Here is a 19107-nt window from a genome sequence, read left to right as displayed (position 1 = left end):
CATTAATGATAATTTTATAAGTGAATATAGTTTTATTTTGCATTAGAAGCAGATAGTAGCAATAGCAAAAGGAAGTGAGAAACAAACACATTCTTTTGTTGATGAGGAAAGTCTAATGCATACTCAGATGCTAACAAAAGCAGTGAAATAACAAATTGCAAGTACAATTGACTTCATAACACAATCCTCTTATTAGTAGAGGACAGTTTAACATGTGAATGCCGATTCAAATAAACAGTTCAGATGTCGAGACAAGGATGCCATCACTATCTGCATACAACCATTCCCCTTCACGAATCAAGGTTCCTGCAATGTTGATAGGAACGTGCTTTTCGCCAACGCCTTTTTTGTTTGATTTCACAGGATGAGATGCCAAAGCTCTCACTCCAATATCACATCCATTTATCTCATCTACATCTCTAATGCAGCCATTTACCACAAGAGCGACCCATCCCATATTCTGAGCCAACTGTCCCAAGTTCCCTCCGACCAAAGCACATCTCATGCTTCCTCCACCATCAATAACTAAAACTCTTCCTTCACCTCTCGTTTCGAGAAGCTCTCTAACCAAGACATTGTCCTCAAACACCTTAAGAGTGACAATGGGACCTGAGAATGCTCGACATTGTCCATACATCTGGAATATTGGCGGCAGAACACGCAATTCTCCACTTGCCAAAAGGGCTGTATTTGTATCGCAAGCTTCAGCAGTTGCTAAGGAAGCCATATTTCTCCTGCAGATACAGTTTACAGAGTCATTAAAATGTGGTACCGCAAATAAAAAGTACCAAAGAATAACCTCAACAAGCTTTTGCAGTACTTTCTAGAGTACTAGTAGAAAGTAGAGGCTCTAAAAGGACCACAGTATACACACAAATATGGCACCACCATTATGCATAAACTATTTTACAGAACACCATAGTGTAAACACAGACTAGCTTAGTAAATTCATTCACCATATTTACAGTCCAAATAACCAAATACGGAAAAGAGCATAGCTTCTGAGATTATCAACTTCAGTTCTACACACTTCAAAAGTAAGTCAAGGTTATTACTATGTTGTACCATGTAGTTGAGTAAGATAGGAGAGAGAGAGAGAGAGAGAGAGAGAGAGAGAGAGAGAGAGAGAGAGAGAGAGAGAGAGAGAGAGAGAGAGAGAGTCTTTCACATGTATATATATATAATGCCTTTTTGTTTCAGATCATCTGTAGCTTTCACAGTTCACACTATCCTTCAAGGGGTGGGAGACAACACACGCACAAGCATGCTCACATCCAGGATAGCAGAATAAATTAAACTAGCAGAAACTCAAAGCCCGATCTTCACATGGTCTCTAGAGAGCTAATCAGGCCAAGCTCAAACCTTCATAAACGCTCTACAAGTCGAATAAGCAGTAAAAGATTAAAGAATCTTTTAGTTAACAAAAGGAAAGAAGATCTATTAAATCCACTGTGCGAAGTAATCATAATTATCTAAATCTAAATCCTTAAACTAGGCACTGTTTTGAAGCTGCAATCATTTGAAGCTTACATATCCCTGAATGAATAATTTGATCAAGCGAATAGCTAGATTCTAGAAGCATAAATTGACAAAATTATATTTAGAGATCATAATAATAAAAAACTTCAATAAAACATGAGGATAAGATGACTGTATAAAGTAGAAGATACCATTTTAGCAATATCTAAAGTAACAGGAAGAAAGATTTCTTATGAGATATAAGAGTGAAGTCAACTAACATCTTTAATCCATTAGTAGTCCCCAAATTATGTAATGAATTCATCAGTAAGACATGACAAGATGCTAACTTCCACACAGACACACCCTCAATATGATATTAGCATTTAACAAATGCCCAGAAATTTATAATAAAAAACAAACACAAAACAAAAATTTGATCTTGGCAAGACTTCTACTCTGGGCTCTAACCCAGATAGAGAATGACACAAGGAAAGCTTAAAACACGAAATTGAAGCTTACCCAGCAAAGAATGATATGATGGAGAGCCTTGGGATTAATCTTCACCCATCAATTGTGTAAGAGCGTCTCTGTGAATTCTGATGGTTGGTATTGTTCCTCTTCTACTTTCAATCTTTCTCAGTCAAATATTTATTCTTTAATCTCAATATTACAAAATAAAATACAGAAAGAGAGTCAAAAGCTGATATCAGCCTCCCATTCAATAGTTAACAAGTTGACGGCAGATTATCCTGTTGTATCCTGTGCCCTGACATCTCTGTGACTAATGATACTACGCGCCAAAGGTCGTTGATTTTCTTCGTTTGGTTATGTTTCTTTGTCTTTTACTGAAACCAATTCTAACTTTTTAAGGTCAATGTACCGAACTAGCTCGGCCCTAAGCCTCAAAAGCCCAAGTCATTTGGGCTTGTAGGAGTAGTTGAATTGGGCCTTAAGAAAAAGACTTGGCACGCTAATGGGCCAAAACATGTTTTAGCCCATGACTAGGCCTAATTGTCCATGCCAAGGGGCCATTTTGGCCCAAACGAACTATGCTAGGGCAATTTTTTTTAATGTATTCTATAAAAGTAAAACAAAACAAATCTATAACAAAGTTAATTCAACTGAATTATATATTACACTATTGAATAGAACAAAAAAAATTATGAATTATAATAGTAAAATTAAATTAAAGCATAAGCTTATAAATAACAAACTAGCGAGCTTGTGACTTGACCGTGATGTAAAATTTTAAGTTTGGTCCGGCCCAAATAAGTTTGGACCGGGTCTTAAAAGTAGTGAAAATTCAAAAACTGAATGAACTTCATCTATTGCCTTATTTTTGTCGTTTGGTCTGATATCTATTGCCTTCTTATTGATCGAATACCAACTTATACACATTTTTAAATATAATACAGAAAACCACCACTGCTAATTAATAATTAATAAACCACTCTGAAATCTGAACACCAGCCAATTATTTACTGATTGCAGCTACTGACATTTGCAAGATTTACACATTTTCTCCATAAATTCATTGGCATGAAAAATTAAATAACAGGTTTCTGCTTCATTTGCTTCTTGCAGGCAGAGCTGTAGCTGCTGCAACTGCAATTATTATAGTGCAGCATATACATCAGATTTTTCTGCAAGAAAATTGTTACGGATGCACCATTTTCTCATGAATGGTAGCAGATTTATATACTTTAAATGGATCAATTAAACACGCGATACGTGTGTAATGTAATAACAGTTACAAATAATGTCACTATAATAATCTTAGTTTAGAAAAATGTTATTAAAATTATTTGGAGAAAATGGTTGATAAAGGGTATTACCTTAATAATATAGATATTGTTATAATGAGTTCAAATCAAGAAAAGTGTATGTAGGGTTCAAGGCCATTGCTTTCACTTATAATTTGGTCGGCTCAAAATGTCAAAGCAAAAAGGTTAATTAGGGAAGAAAGAAATTAACTTTGAATTCTCACATAGGGGTTGGTAAGTCTGAAGAAAAAAAGGATTCAAGGGAGATAGATGCCTAGGATAGAAACTTGGTGCTCAAGACATATACCTTTTGAATAAAATTACTTTCCTAATCCATAATTATATACCATCATTGCAGGTAAAGAAATGTGGAGCCTTCAATCTATTATATTATTTATAATAATATAGGAGCTATTTGATTTGATCTAACCAATGTGGCCAAAAGGTGAAATGGGTTACTCGAAACCCTTTCACATGGCTCAAAAGTTAAATTGAATACTTAATTAGGTAGTATAAAATTATCTTTAATACTAATTATGGATTTTAAAGATTTTATTAGTATTACTCGTGCTAATGAAATGAGTCACAGATCAAAATTGATTGTTAAAATGAATTTTATACTCAATCGTCATGGAGTGACTAATATTAATAAACTCTGGATTTCAATAATGCCTTAATGAAATTATGAAATCTATATTATGATTATTAACTGTCGATCGATATAATTATTTGATCACTTGACTCGCATCCACAAAAGTTGAAAACACGATCTTTTCATCATCAAAACGACCTTGGCTCAATTAGAAAAAGGTACAAGCAGCAAGCTTTATTTCCTTTGTATTAGAGACAAAATCCAATAATATCAACATCTTTCATAGTCTTTTGAAAAAAGAAAGCTAAAAAAACCATCTGGGTCATCAACTTTTTTCCCTACTGTGAACATTATCACTAAATAATGATTATGTGTTGACTGAGGGTATTTTTTGGGACATTGCTTATTTGTTTTTAAAAATTCCAACATTGTATGTTATACAATTATCTTTTTAATTAATTTTTAAACATAATGGACTCGTCTTTTTGTTTTTCTTTAAAATATAAATTGATAATCAGTTATATAATATGCAATACATGTACTCAGAAGTAGTATATATTTGGTTTAAGGAAGTTTATCAATCTGTGACAAATGGGTGCTTAAGACAAGAGAAGGATATATAACATTAATTGAACTGCCGTGCTTGTGTGGAAGAAGCAATTAAGACGTGAATTTACAAGCCACACGATCTCAATTGAAAGACACGTTTTGGAATTGAGAATCAACGATAATAAATAGAGTATCTCCATGGAAAACGCAATTTGTACTAAAGTCAAATATTTCGGAAGGTTCCACCAGAGACCGGACTCCTTTCCTAACCCTAGTCCCTGTTTGGGCAGACCAGAGTCCCTTACCACCGCAAGAGTCTTGGGTCCTTGGCCCATTTGTTGGTTGCCTTACCTTTTGGTGCACTCCAAGCTTTTCATTCATTTAATTAATGTGACATATGTAACCCAAATTGTTGACTACGTTTTTCATTGAGGTGAGTTGGGTTCCATTCTCTCATTTAAGTAGAGTTCATTTATAAGGGGGAATTTCACCTCCCTAAAATTTTATTGTAATTCAAAGACTATGCAAATAGGGAAATGAAATAAAACAACAAGATACGACCGACAAAATACGACAAAATAAATAAACAGAATACGACTAATAAAATAAATAAACACAATACGACACAATGCCCATTAAGGGAACGAACAAAAAACAAATAGAAATGCCGACGAAGCCGCCAAACAAACAAAGACAAGCCACATTGCCATTTATAGCCGAGTAATGTTGTATGTACTACATTTGATAATGTGAGACAACGGAAGACCTACCTACAAATAGAAAAACAATAAAATTCAATAAATACTAGCAACCATTCATCTGCTTAGGAGAACAAGTAAAATATTGACAAAGATGTTGATAAAAACCGCCACCAAACAAACAAGAACAACTTACATTGTGATTTATGATTGAGTAATATTGTATATACCACATTTGTTGATACAAGATTCATTTTCATAAATGAGTCATATGATTTTATCTATATAAAAAATATAGTTGGATATACGATCAACATATATGGTGATGATAGTTTTATAGTTTGACAATTGACCTTTTTATTGAGTAAACCTTTAAGACAAACTCCAAATGTATGGAGCAAGCACCCGCAAATCCCACATCACATAAATCTTAATAATTTCTCACCTTCTCATGATTTTTTATTTTTTTTTTCAAACCTTGTCATGGGAAGTTACATTGTGATTTGCACACATGAATCCCCTCCACCTAATAAATAACATAGGTACATGGACATAAATAGTATAGGCTGTATAGCTAAGGAATAAGGTTGAAGAACCCGTGAAGAGGGTAGCAGGCTAGCAGCTCTAGTAGTCTAGTAAGCTCTCCTCGCACCAAAAAGGAGTAGTTGGGTCCCAATGGGGGATTAGAGAGGAGGAAGGAACAAGTCTTAAATCTTAATTGAGTAATTAAATTATTAAAGTAGTTCAGTCCAGTCCAGTCCTCTATGGCTTATGGCTTTTGGTACGGTGGGGGAGCCGTAGGGCAGTGTGTGTGTGGGGTGACACTTTATTCGTTACCAATTATATAATAAAAGGGACGGTCCATAAATCAGTCCGCTTTCTTTGCGAGGATTCCGCTGTTTTCTAGCTAATTATTGGTTTTTTTTTTTTCAAATTCATACGCGGTATGACAATGTTGCCAAAAATTAGAATTAATTTTGTATGTGGTTTCTATTTTATTTTTAATTTATAGTTTATTCTTTATATTTTAGATTTAATTGTTGGATTAGGGTGCAAAGTGCGAATGTAGCGGGAGGTTGGGTGTTGTGTTTGGAATGAGGTCGCACGTGTGGAAAGCATACTGACAAAATGCACCCCCAGTCAGGTACAAGGCAACAACAACTACTCCAATTTTGGCAGACTTGGGTTTTGCAATTTCCAATTTGCAAGAGAGAGATCCCCACAACCCCATGCCCCGCGCCCCGTGCCTTTTATCAGCTTTTCCAAAATTTTATATTTTTATACCATCCACATCTACCACCACCTTATTATTATAATTACTAGTAATTCGTGCACACAAAATCATTTATATTCACTTTATCTGTTAATTTTAGTTCATCAACTAATGTATTAAAAATTATTTATTTTTAATTAATTAAATATTGGCGTGAATATTTAATATTATTTAATAAATAAATTTAATGAGTCTAATTTTATTGCAACATGTGAAAGTTCTAAATTTTTTTTAGTAAGTTATTTCATACACGTAATACAATGTGTAATGTAGTAGAGGTTATAGTAAGAAGAAAAAGGATAATGTGTGAGATGAGAATAGGTTTTTTATAAGTGGATATAGATAATTATGAAAATGCCCTTAATTTCAAATATATTACTGAAATTGTTCAAAGTTTTAGAGAGATATATGTTTGTCATTTTATATTTCTTAATTGAAGTCTTTGCTTGGGAATTATTAATTTGTTAGGTCTTCTTAATATAATCTTTTGTACCATACATTCAATTGTATGACGTAAGAATGAAGTACATGCTTATTTTCTCTCTCCTCTTCTTATCTCCAAACATCAAAATATTGGAGTAATAATTATACATATATTTCAAAAGATTTCATTGATTCGAAATAAATAAGGAAACTTCTGATCTTGTTGTTGATAGATTTTACTTGATAGCTAGTGACAGCTTTTTAATTGATAAGATTTAAGATTTAAATCCAAGAGATTCGCATGCATGTTCAAGACAAAGATAGAAAAAAAAAAAAACTTGTAATAAGTTACAATATATATATATATATATATAAAGAGAGCTACAACAGACAAATCCTCTTTATGCAATCATTAACATATATATATATTTTTTATTATTTGTCTTTTATTTAATAGAATAATGTTAAGGGGGCTATGTCATTGTACGACATTTGTAGTATCACATGATGTGACTTCCTAATCTAAAGAGATCAATAATGCTAATTATCCCACATTTTTTTTCCCACATTTGTATCTCACCTGATGTGTCATTACTTCACTGAAAGAGTATTTTTTTTTTTAAAGTTTTATTTTTAAATTTTTAGTGTCCAATGTATGAATGCCATGTAAGATGGTATGAAATTGTGGTATAAAAATGTGATAAGTGTAGCATTACTGAAAGAGATAGATAGAGAGAGAGAGAGAGAGAGAGAGAAGAGAAGAGATCAAGGGTGGCTAAAAAGCCACATTATATGGTACCACAAATGTGATACAAAGACATGATATTCATAGTATTTTCTCCTAAGATTTTTCTATTTAATAAATATTTAACCTCGTTAATATATTGAGTCGATCTCAAAATGAATTTTATCCTGGGATTTGAATTTTGAAGATTGTGTTGCGGCCAAAAAAAAAACAAAAAATAAAGATTGTGTTACCAAAGTCTCCAAATAATATATACAACCTTTTACTGTTTTACATACTTGGTATTTAGAATCGAAAAAGTCTAATTACATTGTTAACCAAATATCTTATATATAGAAGTAGATCTTACCTATGTAATAATGTGCTCATAATTATTGAAGTGTATGTGCTGAACATTTATGGTATATGAAACTTATGAACAAAAAAAATATGAATTATAACATTTTGTGTGTACGTGCATATCCATATTGATAGCATCAAGCATCATAAAATAATCCTAATTTTTGTACATTTGTACGTAAGATTTCTAAAAAATAGAAATAAAAGTGTTATACGTAAGAAAAGATTGATCCTTACTAAAACTTGAGAACTCATTTCACTCGCAAATCCGGCCCTACCCTACCCGTAAATATTCATTCGATGACGTATATTTATAAAATTTGTATGAATTTAATTCGAAAATAGTATTATTAATAACAATAAAGAAAAAAAGAAGGTAGAAAATGGCATTAGAGAGTAGAGACGTACGTGCGGGGTAATCCGTCCAACCATCCAAGAGCCCCAAAATTGTCAGAGTATGACAGAGAGAGATAGAGAGGGAATCATATCCAAAGTTTGACTGGACCCGAAAATTGAAAAAGACATGGGCCCCCCCTCAATTTACTCTCTCTCTCTCTCCCCCAAGTCACCAACTTGTCTTGTATTCTATTCTTGTTTGTTTCTCACTTTACTTCCTCTAAAGCATCACCTTCATCCTCCTCCCACCTCCCTCCCTAAACCATTTTTCTCTCTCCTTTTTTTTTTCTTTCTTTTTTTACTGTTTTCTTCGTCATTTCCCCTTCTGGTCATGCACACACTGAAGCCTTGTGTGAAGCTGCAGAGGAAAAGAGTGTGTGTGTGTGTGTGTCACACACATGAAATTGCTTAGGAACTGAAATGAAATGCTAGCTACTGTTGTGTACTACTTTGGGTTTTGATTATCAACTTGTCAAGCCCGACATATCTGAACATCGTACCCGAACTCTTGTCTCTCCGAGGTATCTTCCTCTCTTCTTTCCTTGACACAATCTCTGATTGTCCATTATACCTCAGCAGGAGCCCTTTATTAGTCTTCAACACCCCAACTACTACTTTTAACTTTATTCATTAATTATATACACAATCTCTTAAATCTAGTTTCTTGATGAGTTTATTTCAAGTTTGATACTTGCATACATGTTTGATATATATAGTTGATAGTGATTTTCACCCTAAGCCACCAACCCTTTTCTTTATTCATTTATTTAACTCATTTTCCCATTTTAGTTTCAGCTTCTTCCAAGCAAGGCCCCCACTTTAAAGCAATGTGTGGAAAAATACAAGGTTTAGCTCAGATCTGAAAATGAAGAAGCCAACAGGAGCAGCACCATCGATTTAAATTTTGGTAGTTTCAGGCGGTGCTGTTGTCAGTCAGTCAGTCGTCAACAAAAAGATTCCTCAGCCAAAGCCAAAAATGACGAAGAGAGACGAATAGATAGAGAGATCAGAACAGAACAACAACACATGATGATGGGATGCTTTTGCTTTTCTCTGCTTCTGCTTGTTTTCCACTTCAACCTGCTTCTCAATTTGGCCTCAGGTGCCAGAGATTTGTCTCCTTCACTTCAACAACAACAAGAGCAGAGCAAGAATGATGATGTGGTGAGGCTGCTGTTGGCCTTCAAGAAATCCTCTGTTCTCTCTGATCCCCATGGCTTCTTAGCTGACTGGAAACCCGATTCTGATCCCACCACTCTCTGCTCATGGCGAGGCCTCACCTGCTCCTCCGACGGCCACGTCACCGCCCTCAACCTCTCCTACGCCGGTCTCATTGGCGCTCTACACCTCCCAACTCTCGCAGCCTTGCCAACCCTCCAACACCTGTATCTTCAAGGCAATTCCTTCTCTGCTTCTGACCTCTCTGTTTCCAATATCACCGTCTGCAGTCTTGAGACTCTGGACTTGTCCTCCAACAACATCTCGGAGCTCATTCCAGCCCGATCTTTTCTTTCCGATTGTGACAGTCTTGCTTACGTGAACCTCTCTCGCAATTCGATTCCTGGAGGCAGTCTACGGTTCGGTCCTTCTCTGCTCCAGCTCGACCTCTCTCGTAATCGGATTTCTGATGCATCCCTGTTGACCACAACATGTCAGAATCTGAACCTGCTCAACGTCTCCGATAACAAGCTCGCCGGAGAACTGACTGCTTCTCTACTGTCTTGCAAGAACCTATCAACCCTTGACCTTTCATACAATGCTCTATCTGGGGAAATTGCACCCACCTTCTTTTCAAAAGCCTCACCATCCCTCAAGCATTTGGATCTCTCCAACAACAATTTCTCGGGAAAATTCTCCACCTTTGATTTTGGGGTTTGCAGCAACCTCACTTTGCTGAAGATATCACACAACCAACTCTCTGGGGATGAATTTCCTTCAAGCCTTGGTAACTGTCAGGTTCTGGAGACACTGGACCTCTCAAAGAATATGCTGCAGGACAAAATTCCGGGGGTTTTGTTGGGCAATCTCAGGAAATTGAGGCAACTCTTTCTGGGTCACAATCATTTTTCTGGTCAGATTCCAGCTGAACTAGGAAAAGCTTGTGGGACTCTTCAGGAGCTAGATATTTCTGATAACAATCTTTATGGAGGGTTGCCTTCAAGTTTTGCAGCCTGCTCTTCTTTGGTTAGTCTCAATGTTAGTCGCAATCAGCTCTCTGGAAATTTCCTTAGTACTATTGTGAGTGAGCTCCCTAGCTTGAGATATCTCTATGTAGCATTCAACAACATAACTGGTCCTGTGCCACTGCCTCTTACCAACAGAACTCGGCTTCAAGTGCTCGATCTCAGTTCTAATGCCTTCACAGGCAACATTCCTTCAGGGTTTTGCTTCTCCAATGCTCCTTCAGCTTTGGAAAAGATACTACTAGCCAACAATTTTCTCACCGGGAGTGTGCCCTCGGGTCTAGGGAACTGCAAGAACTTGAAGGCTATTGATTTTAGTTTCAACAGTTTGAGTGGTCCAATTCCTTCAGAAATTTGGAGCTTGCCAAACCTCTCTGACTTGGTTATGTGGGCAAACAACCTCACCGGCGAAATCCCAGAAGGCATTTGCACCAATGGAGGAGGAAACCTGGAAACTCTGATTCTCAACAATAATGTCATCACCGGAACAATTCCGCGGTCAATTGCCAACTGCACCAATATGATTTGGGTGTCCCTATCTAGCAACCAGCTTAACGGAGACATCCCTTCTGGTATTGGTAATCTCGTTAAGCTTGCTATACTCCAGTTGGGTAACAATTCACTCTCTGGACAGATTCCAGCAGAGCTTGGCAAGTGCCAGAGCCTCATTTGGCTTGATTTGAACAGCAATGACCTGAATGGTTCTATCCCTCCGGAGCTTGCCAACCAAGCTGGTCTAGTCATTCCTGGAATTGTTTCTGGGAAGCAATTTGTATTTGTGAGAAATGAGGGTGGAACAGCTTGCAGGGGTGCAGGAGGACTAGTTGAGTTTGAGGGAATCCGGGCTGAGCGACTTGAAAACTTTCCTATGGTTCATTCTTGCCCATCAACTAGAATTTATTCTGGCAGGACAGTTTACACATTCACCAGCAATGGCAGCATGATCTACCTCGACCTCTCTTACAATTCCTTGTCTGGAACCATTCCTGAAAACTTAGGCACACTGTCCTATCTGCAAGTCTTCAATCTAGGACACAACAAGCTAGGTGGAAACATTCCTGATAGCTTTGGAGGATTGAAAGCAATTGGAGTCCTGGATCTCTCTCACAATAATCTTCAGGGGTTTATCCCAGGGTCCTTGGGGAGTCTCACTTTTCTCAGTGACCTTGATGTGTCTAACAACAACCTCACCGGTGCCATCCCTTCCGGAGGTCAGCTGACCACTTTCCTGGCATCCAGGTATGAGAATAACTCTGGCCTTTGTGGGGTACCCTTGCCACCGTGTGGCTCTCAGAGACACACAGCAGCTTCCGAAGTTGGGGGAAAGAAGCTGTCTATGGCTTCAGGAATGGTCATTGGCATCACATTCTTTCTCTTCTGTATTCTCATACTTGCATTTGCTCTATATCGAGTGAAGAAGTACCAGCAGAAGGAGGAAAAAAGAGAGAAATACATTGAAAGTCTTCCAACTTCAGGTAGCAGCAGCTGGAAACTTTCCAGTGTTCCTGAGCCTCTGAGCATCAACATAGCCACATTTGAGAAGCCTTTGCGGAAGCTGACCTTTGCCCATCTACTCGAAGCCACCAATGGTTTCAGCGCCGACAGCATGATAGGTTCTGGAGGGTTTGGTGAGGTGTACAAGGCACAACTGGGAGATGGCTGTGTTGTTGCAATTAAGAAGCTTATTCATGTCACAGGTCAAGGAGACAGAGAGTTTATGGCAGAAATGGAAACTATAGGGAAAATCAAGCACCGAAATCTGGTTCCTTTGCTGGGGTACTGCAAGATTGGAGAGGAGAGGCTTCTTGTGTATGAGTACATGAGATGGGGAAGTCTGGAGTCTGTTCTTCATGACAGGTCTAAAGGAGGGGCTTCAAGGCTTGACTGGGCAGCGCGAAAGAAGATTGCCATAGGGTCTGCTAGAGGTCTAGCATTCCTTCATCACAGTTGCATACCTCATATTATCCACCGTGACATGAAGTCTAGCAATGTTCTTCTAGATGAAAATTTTGAGGCCAGAGTATCTGATTTTGGCATGGCAAGATTGGTCAATGCCCTTGATACTCATCTCAGTGTGAGCACCCTTGCAGGAACTCCAGGTTATGTTCCCCCTGAGTACTACCAGAGTTTTCGATGCACAACAAAAGGGGATGTCTACAGTTATGGTGTTATACTGCTAGAGCTTTTATCAGGAAAAAGGCCTATAGACACCTCAGAGTTTGGTGATGACAACAACCTGGTTGGATGGGCAAAGCAGCTTCAGAGAGAGAAGAGATGTAATGAGATACTGGACATTGAGTTGTTGACACAGAAATCTGGTGAGGCTGAACTATACCAGTATCTAACCATTGCCTTTGAGTGCCTAGATGACAGGCCATTCCGGCGGCCAACCATGATTCAGGTTATGGCTATGTTTAAAGAGCTTCAGGCTGATTCAGAAAATGATATCCTTGATGGCTTTTCGATGAAAGAAACTGTTATTGAGGAACCATAAAAGAAAGAAACTTCATTCGTAACATCCAACTCCAATTAGACTCGAAAGCTATGGTGATCTAAGCTTCTGAAATTGAAGATGGGGATTGATCAACCCTTCACATTATGCGGACTGTATATAATAGAACGCTAAATCAGAGAGAGAAGTCGGAGAAACGCATAGGGAGGACAAAGTAATGGAGTCTTTTGTTAGCTCAAAGTGGGTAAAAGTACATATTCTTTCATTTGGAAAATCATGTCTATAACTAAGGCTTCAAAAAAAAAAACTTTGTTTCTTTCCATTTGGCTTATGTTCCTCTCACAGTTTTGCTCACTACTGTTTTACCATTGTCAATCACAATTGGTTTCTGTTTATAGAAAGCTGGTATGTGGGAACAGCGTTTTGTAAAGTTGTAGCAATAGCACTATTGAGTAAGTGAAATCATAATTGTATCGTTTGCAACTTTTTTGCTTTATAAATCCGTTATTTTGGTGATCTTTCAATTTGCTATGACCTCACTGCAGCAGACCACAAAGGTCATTGATAAATAATATGGATTATATTCTATTTTCTACTCGTAAATCTCTCATTCTTTGCCATTGTGGTGCTGTTCAACCCAATTCGAAAAAAGTCATATTCAAGTTACCAAGAGCAATTTTTCATTTCCAAATCATCATGTCCAATTGGTTTGACATGTTTGTTAATAATATGAAAGTGAATGCACAAGTTCTTGAAGTTTCCCATGAAACTAGAAATTCCTGTTTGGAAAGTTCGTCTTCGCCTTTGGTTTTAGATGGTAACTTATGCATGTAATTGTTGATTCTCGATGTAGTCTGTACTTTTATGAATCTGGCAGTGCAATACAAGATTTACATGGTTTCATCTATGTGGTCTGTACTTTTATGAGCCAACTAACAAGATTTACATGGTTTACATCTATGTGCAAATGTGCAATACAAGATTTACATGGTTGCGATGTAGTCTGTACTTTTATGAACCAACTAACAAGATAAGGCATCAGATATATCCATCTATGTGGTTGATGCAAAGTAATTTGTGGATCAATTCTGACAAAATTTTAGTGGTGGAATACCATCAGCATAAGAAATTGTGTGAATCTGTATAAAATTTTGAAGGCATTCATGATCATTGATGTTTATAAGCCGTGTGACTGTGACCCTGTTGAAGTATAAATAACCAGACTGTTGTACCTAAACATTTCCCTATAGCACAGTCTCTGACTGGACTTTATAACAGAGTTTCTTTTTATTGCTAGAGAATTTCACAATGTCAGCACTACCTTCAGTACATGACAACATCAGACAAATAATCTGGACTGTTCTTTGGGGGTGAGATTGCTGAACTATTATCCTTACTTTCTAGAGTTTCTTTCTTTAATATTATTTTATTCCCATGTTGAACTGTTACATTAAAAACAACATCATATTGTGCCATTTATAGGAGTTATCTGCCACTTGGCTCAGCACTTGCTTGACCTTTATGTTACTGTTTAGCTGTTGAGGTACAAGGCCTAGTACTTGAGGGTGGTCTCAGCAGAAACTGTTGATTGAGCAAGTGGGTTGATTAAATTAGACCAGGAAATATGAAAGCTGTTGAAGTTTAATTGGTTCCTGAAAGGTCCTGGTACAGATAAGAGAGAAGCAGTTCAAGATGAGATTCTGAGGTCTACCATGGAATTTGCTTGTTAGAAGCACACAAAAAGCGTTACTGAACAAAAGCATTTCACACAGAAACCCTCCAAACAGACACTTATCAAGGGTTTTGAAGTCTTGGCAGTAATTTGTCTTGTGTGATGATGACAAAGCATGTGGATTCGTTTTTTCTGTTGGCATATGAATATGAAGGTCATCTATTATATTCATATATAGGGCTTCGTTTAGATTACTTTATGGAGCTTACTTTTGGGAATCTAGTAGCTCTATGCACATACCACCATAATATCTGCATTTTCTTTCGGCACCATGGATTTTCTTGAGGATTATGTGCAGATTTTCTTGTCGGTACTGCCCCATAAAAAACTTCTTAATTCACACTTCTTTTGGACTTTTTAGTGACTTCCTCTTTAACAAATATATAATTGGTTATTCTAACCATATGCTTATTTGTTTTTCTAATCAAATTTTTGCAGATACTACCAATTGTGTGTGACTTTGTGTTCCCTCAGTTTCGGAATGTTGTACTCATAATAGAGCCCATGAATGGTTCTCAGCCTATGAATTTAACCATTTCAATGGAACCAACAACTAGTCTTATAACCATTCTTGACCTTCAAGAGCCTTGGTTGCTGTTAAGATTATGCTTCTAATGTGGCAAGCTTTTCAAGAGCTTTATAATGTCTTCTAAGTCCAGAGAATAACCGTGTGTAGATCCCATGGGCCTTCTGCAGCTCCAAGAGAAGGTGAAATTCAGCTGGAAGTTTAAAGTTCAGAAGGGCCAGTGGCAGATCCAAAACAAGAAATTGGGCCTCTAGGCCCAAGTTGATGGTGGGCCTTTGATAGCAGGCTGGACATTGCAAGGATTGGGAAACTGAGGCCCAGTGGTAGCAGAAACTGATTTCAAAAATCCCAATATTGGTCCCCCACCGTTGAGTGACTAGTGAGTACACAGGCAGGCTGACAAGAAGACAGGTTTTCCCACTGCTGTGTACTGACTACTGACTTCTGACTCAAGTTGGTTATCTAGATTTTACTCCATTTGTTTATCAATGCATGTCTTTCTCTGTGACTGTTTTTTTTGCTAGTCTTTCCCCTCAACCCAAGTCAAGTCATCCATGGCCCATCTAACCATGTTTAGACAATACTAAGTTCTAAAATGCATCAATTTAATTAATTAATGCTAGTACTATTTTGATTGCTCTAAATTATTAAATTAATTATTTTATTTTTAAATTTAAATTTTACTTTTAAAATAAAAAAGTTTCAATTTTATTCGTCGAGTCATTTAACATTTATTTATTAAAATATTTGTAATTATTTGATACCTAACTATCGAATATTAACGAAATTTTCAATAAATAACTACTGAATGAAAATGAAAAATGCATTCAGTAGTATTCTAAAAAACATTGTCATTATATTCGTTCATAAATTATCAAACTCTTTAGTAACATTGCCGAATGAGTCTGGATGATTTTATAATTTTTTTCAAAAAAAGAGTAAAATAAAAAAAATTTATCCAAAACATATTTATATAGTCAACTCAATAATGGAGAGTGGATGAAATAACTTCCGCCTTTAATTAATCAAATATGATTTCTCTAAACACAATTGATTGACTTGGATTCTATTTTGCTCCATATTGATTCAGGTAGATCTTATCTACGACTCTCAATCTCTTACGCGCATAAATAAGTAAAATAAAATATGACCATTGTTGTGGAATCACCATTCAATGCGACATTTTAGTATGATTCTTCCTCTTATTCAAGTTCTCAAACAGAGGAGACAATTTTTAAACACAATAAATGTATATAAATTTTGTTTTTTTCCTTTTCATGGTTACTTTTGAACTTTGAGTACTTGTCACATAATGGGTTAGTACGAAAGAATATTGTATACGTATGTTATATGCAAACAAATGAATGATTGGAAGGGTGAAGTAAATGCACATGGAGGAGTAAGAAGTTTGATTTTGATAAAAACATTGGTAACCGCAGTGTGAGGGGAGAATTGCAATGGAAGAAGACTTTGTCAAAGCATCTTTTTGACTGAGTCGTATGGAAAAAAAGGGGACACGTCCTTTAAGTTTTATAATGTTTTAATAAAACAAATTAAATGTGTCACATGAAGGGAAGGAAGATGTAGCCATGTAGGAGTAAGAGATAGACAAGGTGCTGTTTGTTAGCTGTTAAATTGATATTTTGTGTGGTTATAACTTATGGATACGGTCCGTATGGATGTGGACTTCTGTGGACTCATTTTCTAATGTTGCCTTGTTTGGAGTCCATTTTTCTTATTTCTCAGTACTTCTCATGCTTCCATTTGGCATATTCTCACCGCATCCAAACAAAACAACCTTCCCTCCTTAATCCGACCTACGGTGCCAGTTTTTGGCTCAATCCTTTTCCTCATATCTACTTATCTTTCATCATTGTTTTTTAATTTAATGTTACATTAATGCTGAAAGTTTGCATTTACGTGTCAGTTATTTATGCCTGAATGATTATAAGTAATTGATTAATGTATATTTTATAACGAATTACTTAATAATTGAGAATAATTCAAAATAAATAAATGATTGCTGAAAGCAAAACTTGTAGGTTGTAATTCATCACTCGTGAAATCCTACAGTTTACATAATATGATCCATTATTCATAGCTCAAATGGTTGGCTGCAGTTAAATGCTCACGTAGTCATGTATATGATTGTTAGTCCTTAATTGATGTAAATTTTACATGAATTGGAGGCTTTGGCATTGTTGCTTTTATTGTTCATTAAGTTTTTGATTTTTTTTTCTTATGTAATTTTCCTAAGTATTTTTAAACCACTCATAGAATAGAGGTGGCAATTTTTGATACGATAGAATCTGACACGAATCCAATACGGACTTAATAAATCTGACATGAAGTTAGCAGGTGTGCGTAGACCGATTCTTGACATAAACACGGATATGACACGACGCACTAAATACAAATAATTAATAAACGGGTCTAGTTAGTGTCAAACATGTGTAATACGATAAACACATTTAACTAGTGTTATATGAAGAAAATGAATAATTTTCTCATGTATTGTATGAGTCATTGTATAATTATATATAGTTATTTTTTATGGCTTTGTTAGTATCATGAATAAATAAATTTTTGTTATAAATAATGCATAAGTGATAGTTTTGATTTAAAAGTAAAAGAAATTATGTCTAAGTTTTTAAATTACAAGATATATGAGTCATTGATATGATTATAAACAAATTAGGTTATGAATGAGCCATTCAACACAATTATATAAATATGTTGAATTATAAGTAACTAATATTTAACACGAACATGAAATGATCCAACACGAACACGGACTAACACAAATTGCCACCTCCACTTATGAATCATGATTATCTCCATTAGCACTCTACAACGATTGTTATTGTTTATGAATTATGACCCACTAAAGTTCATGGACAATAACACCAATAATATTATAGCTACTTTAGGTACTATATTGTCCTGCCATTTCAGTTCTTTGAAGTACATAATTAGAGGCATGATTAAACTATGGTCATAGGAATAACTTTGTGCAAAGTGGACAACTCAAAACCAGACCTTAATTGAAACGGTGTACCACATTACATGGTCAGATTGGATCAGAATTGGATCCTCCTAATATAATATTATTCTATTCTAACTCAACAAAGAATAAATTTAGGGATTACAATTCATTATCAACCCATCCTTTTTAGGCTTTATTAACTATTTAAATAACTCGTGCTTCTAAGAGTAATGCTGAAATGATCAAACTTATAATTTTTGTTACATAAAGAGAGAATCGAATTCGTGATACTGAATTCTAATTTGTCTGCTAACTCTTCATCACACGAGTTAGTTTAATTTATAGATTTTTTTGGGTTGTAGATGTACTAAGTAAACGGGCGGGAAGAAAAAGAAAAAAAAACTTTATTCCATCAAGGTATTATAAGAATAAAAAAAGTGGAGAGAGAAAAAGAAGAGTATATTTGAAATCATTTAAAAAAAATTATAATATATATAATTTTGTCATTTTGGCTTGAACATTCTACTTATTAACTGAAGGGTCTTTCTCTCATGAGTTGTTGATTCTGTGTTTAAAATGTTAGCAGATGGCACTTTTCTCAAATGTCATTTCCAATTTTACATCCTTGAGAGCTCCGGCCATCCCTATGCAATGACATTGTCTTAACTAGTTGTCCTCTTCCTAAGAAATTCAATTGCTTTTTTTTTTTGGCCAAGAAATTCAATTGCTTGTTTTGTTGATGTTTTCACTTACTTTTTTTTATTTTTTTATATTTGATTATCAGACCCAAAAAAATTATTTAAATGATTAAATATAAGAAATATATGTCATTCCATTTGTTATACTCGCAATTTCTATATATCTATATACTAATTTGTTTCTTCGACCAAAAAAAAAAATCTAATTTGTTTCAGTGATTGAAACTAAATTGGTAGGTAATGATAATGTTTTAATAATAATAGTAATAAAATCCAAAATTAATAGGAAAA

General features: G+C 35.7%; 2 protein-coding genes across 3 annotated transcripts; one reads left to right on the top strand and one right to left on the bottom strand.

Annotated features, from left to right (window-relative positions):
- Nucleotides 1-75: 75 nt before the first annotated feature.
- LOC147296195 (putative 4-hydroxy-4-methyl-2-oxoglutarate aldolase 3) lies at nt 76-2215 on the bottom strand. 2 transcript variants are annotated; one of them, XM_086254067.1, is made up of 3 exons: nt 1981-2215; nt 1169-1375; nt 76-734 (listed from the first exon to the last, which is right to left on the bottom strand). In XM_086254067.1, coding segments are annotated over exons 2-3 (510 nt in total). In that variant the 5' UTR covers nt 1171-1375; nt 1981-2215; the 3' UTR covers nt 76-226. The 2 variants fall into 2 exon arrangements, with proteins under 2 accessions (XP_086110193.1, XP_086110200.1); XM_086254074.1 differs by lacking the exon at nt 1169-1375 and having other exon boundaries at nt 1981-2208.
- Nucleotides 2216-8542: 6327 nt separating this feature from the next.
- Nucleotides 8543-13429, top strand: BRL1 (BRI1 like). Its single transcript, XM_086228744.1, has 2 exons — nt 8543-8760; nt 9029-13429. The coding sequence occupies exon 2, from the start codon at nt 9266-9268 to the stop codon at nt 12914-12916; it is 3651 nt and encodes a 1216-aa protein (XP_086084870.1). The 5' UTR covers nt 8543-8760; nt 9029-9265; the 3' UTR covers nt 12917-13429.
- The last annotated feature ends 5678 nt before the right edge of the window (nt 13430-19107 follow it).

Source organism: Dryas octopetala, chromosome 1 (genome assembly GCF_963921425.1).
Source record: "Dryas octopetala chromosome 1, drDryOcto1.1, whole genome shotgun sequence".
Taxonomy (NCBI): Eukaryota; Viridiplantae; Streptophyta; class Magnoliopsida; order Rosales; family Rosaceae; genus Dryas; species Dryas octopetala.
The sequence above is the reverse complement of the archived record's forward strand: the minus strand, read 5'-3'. Positions and strand labels throughout refer to the sequence as shown.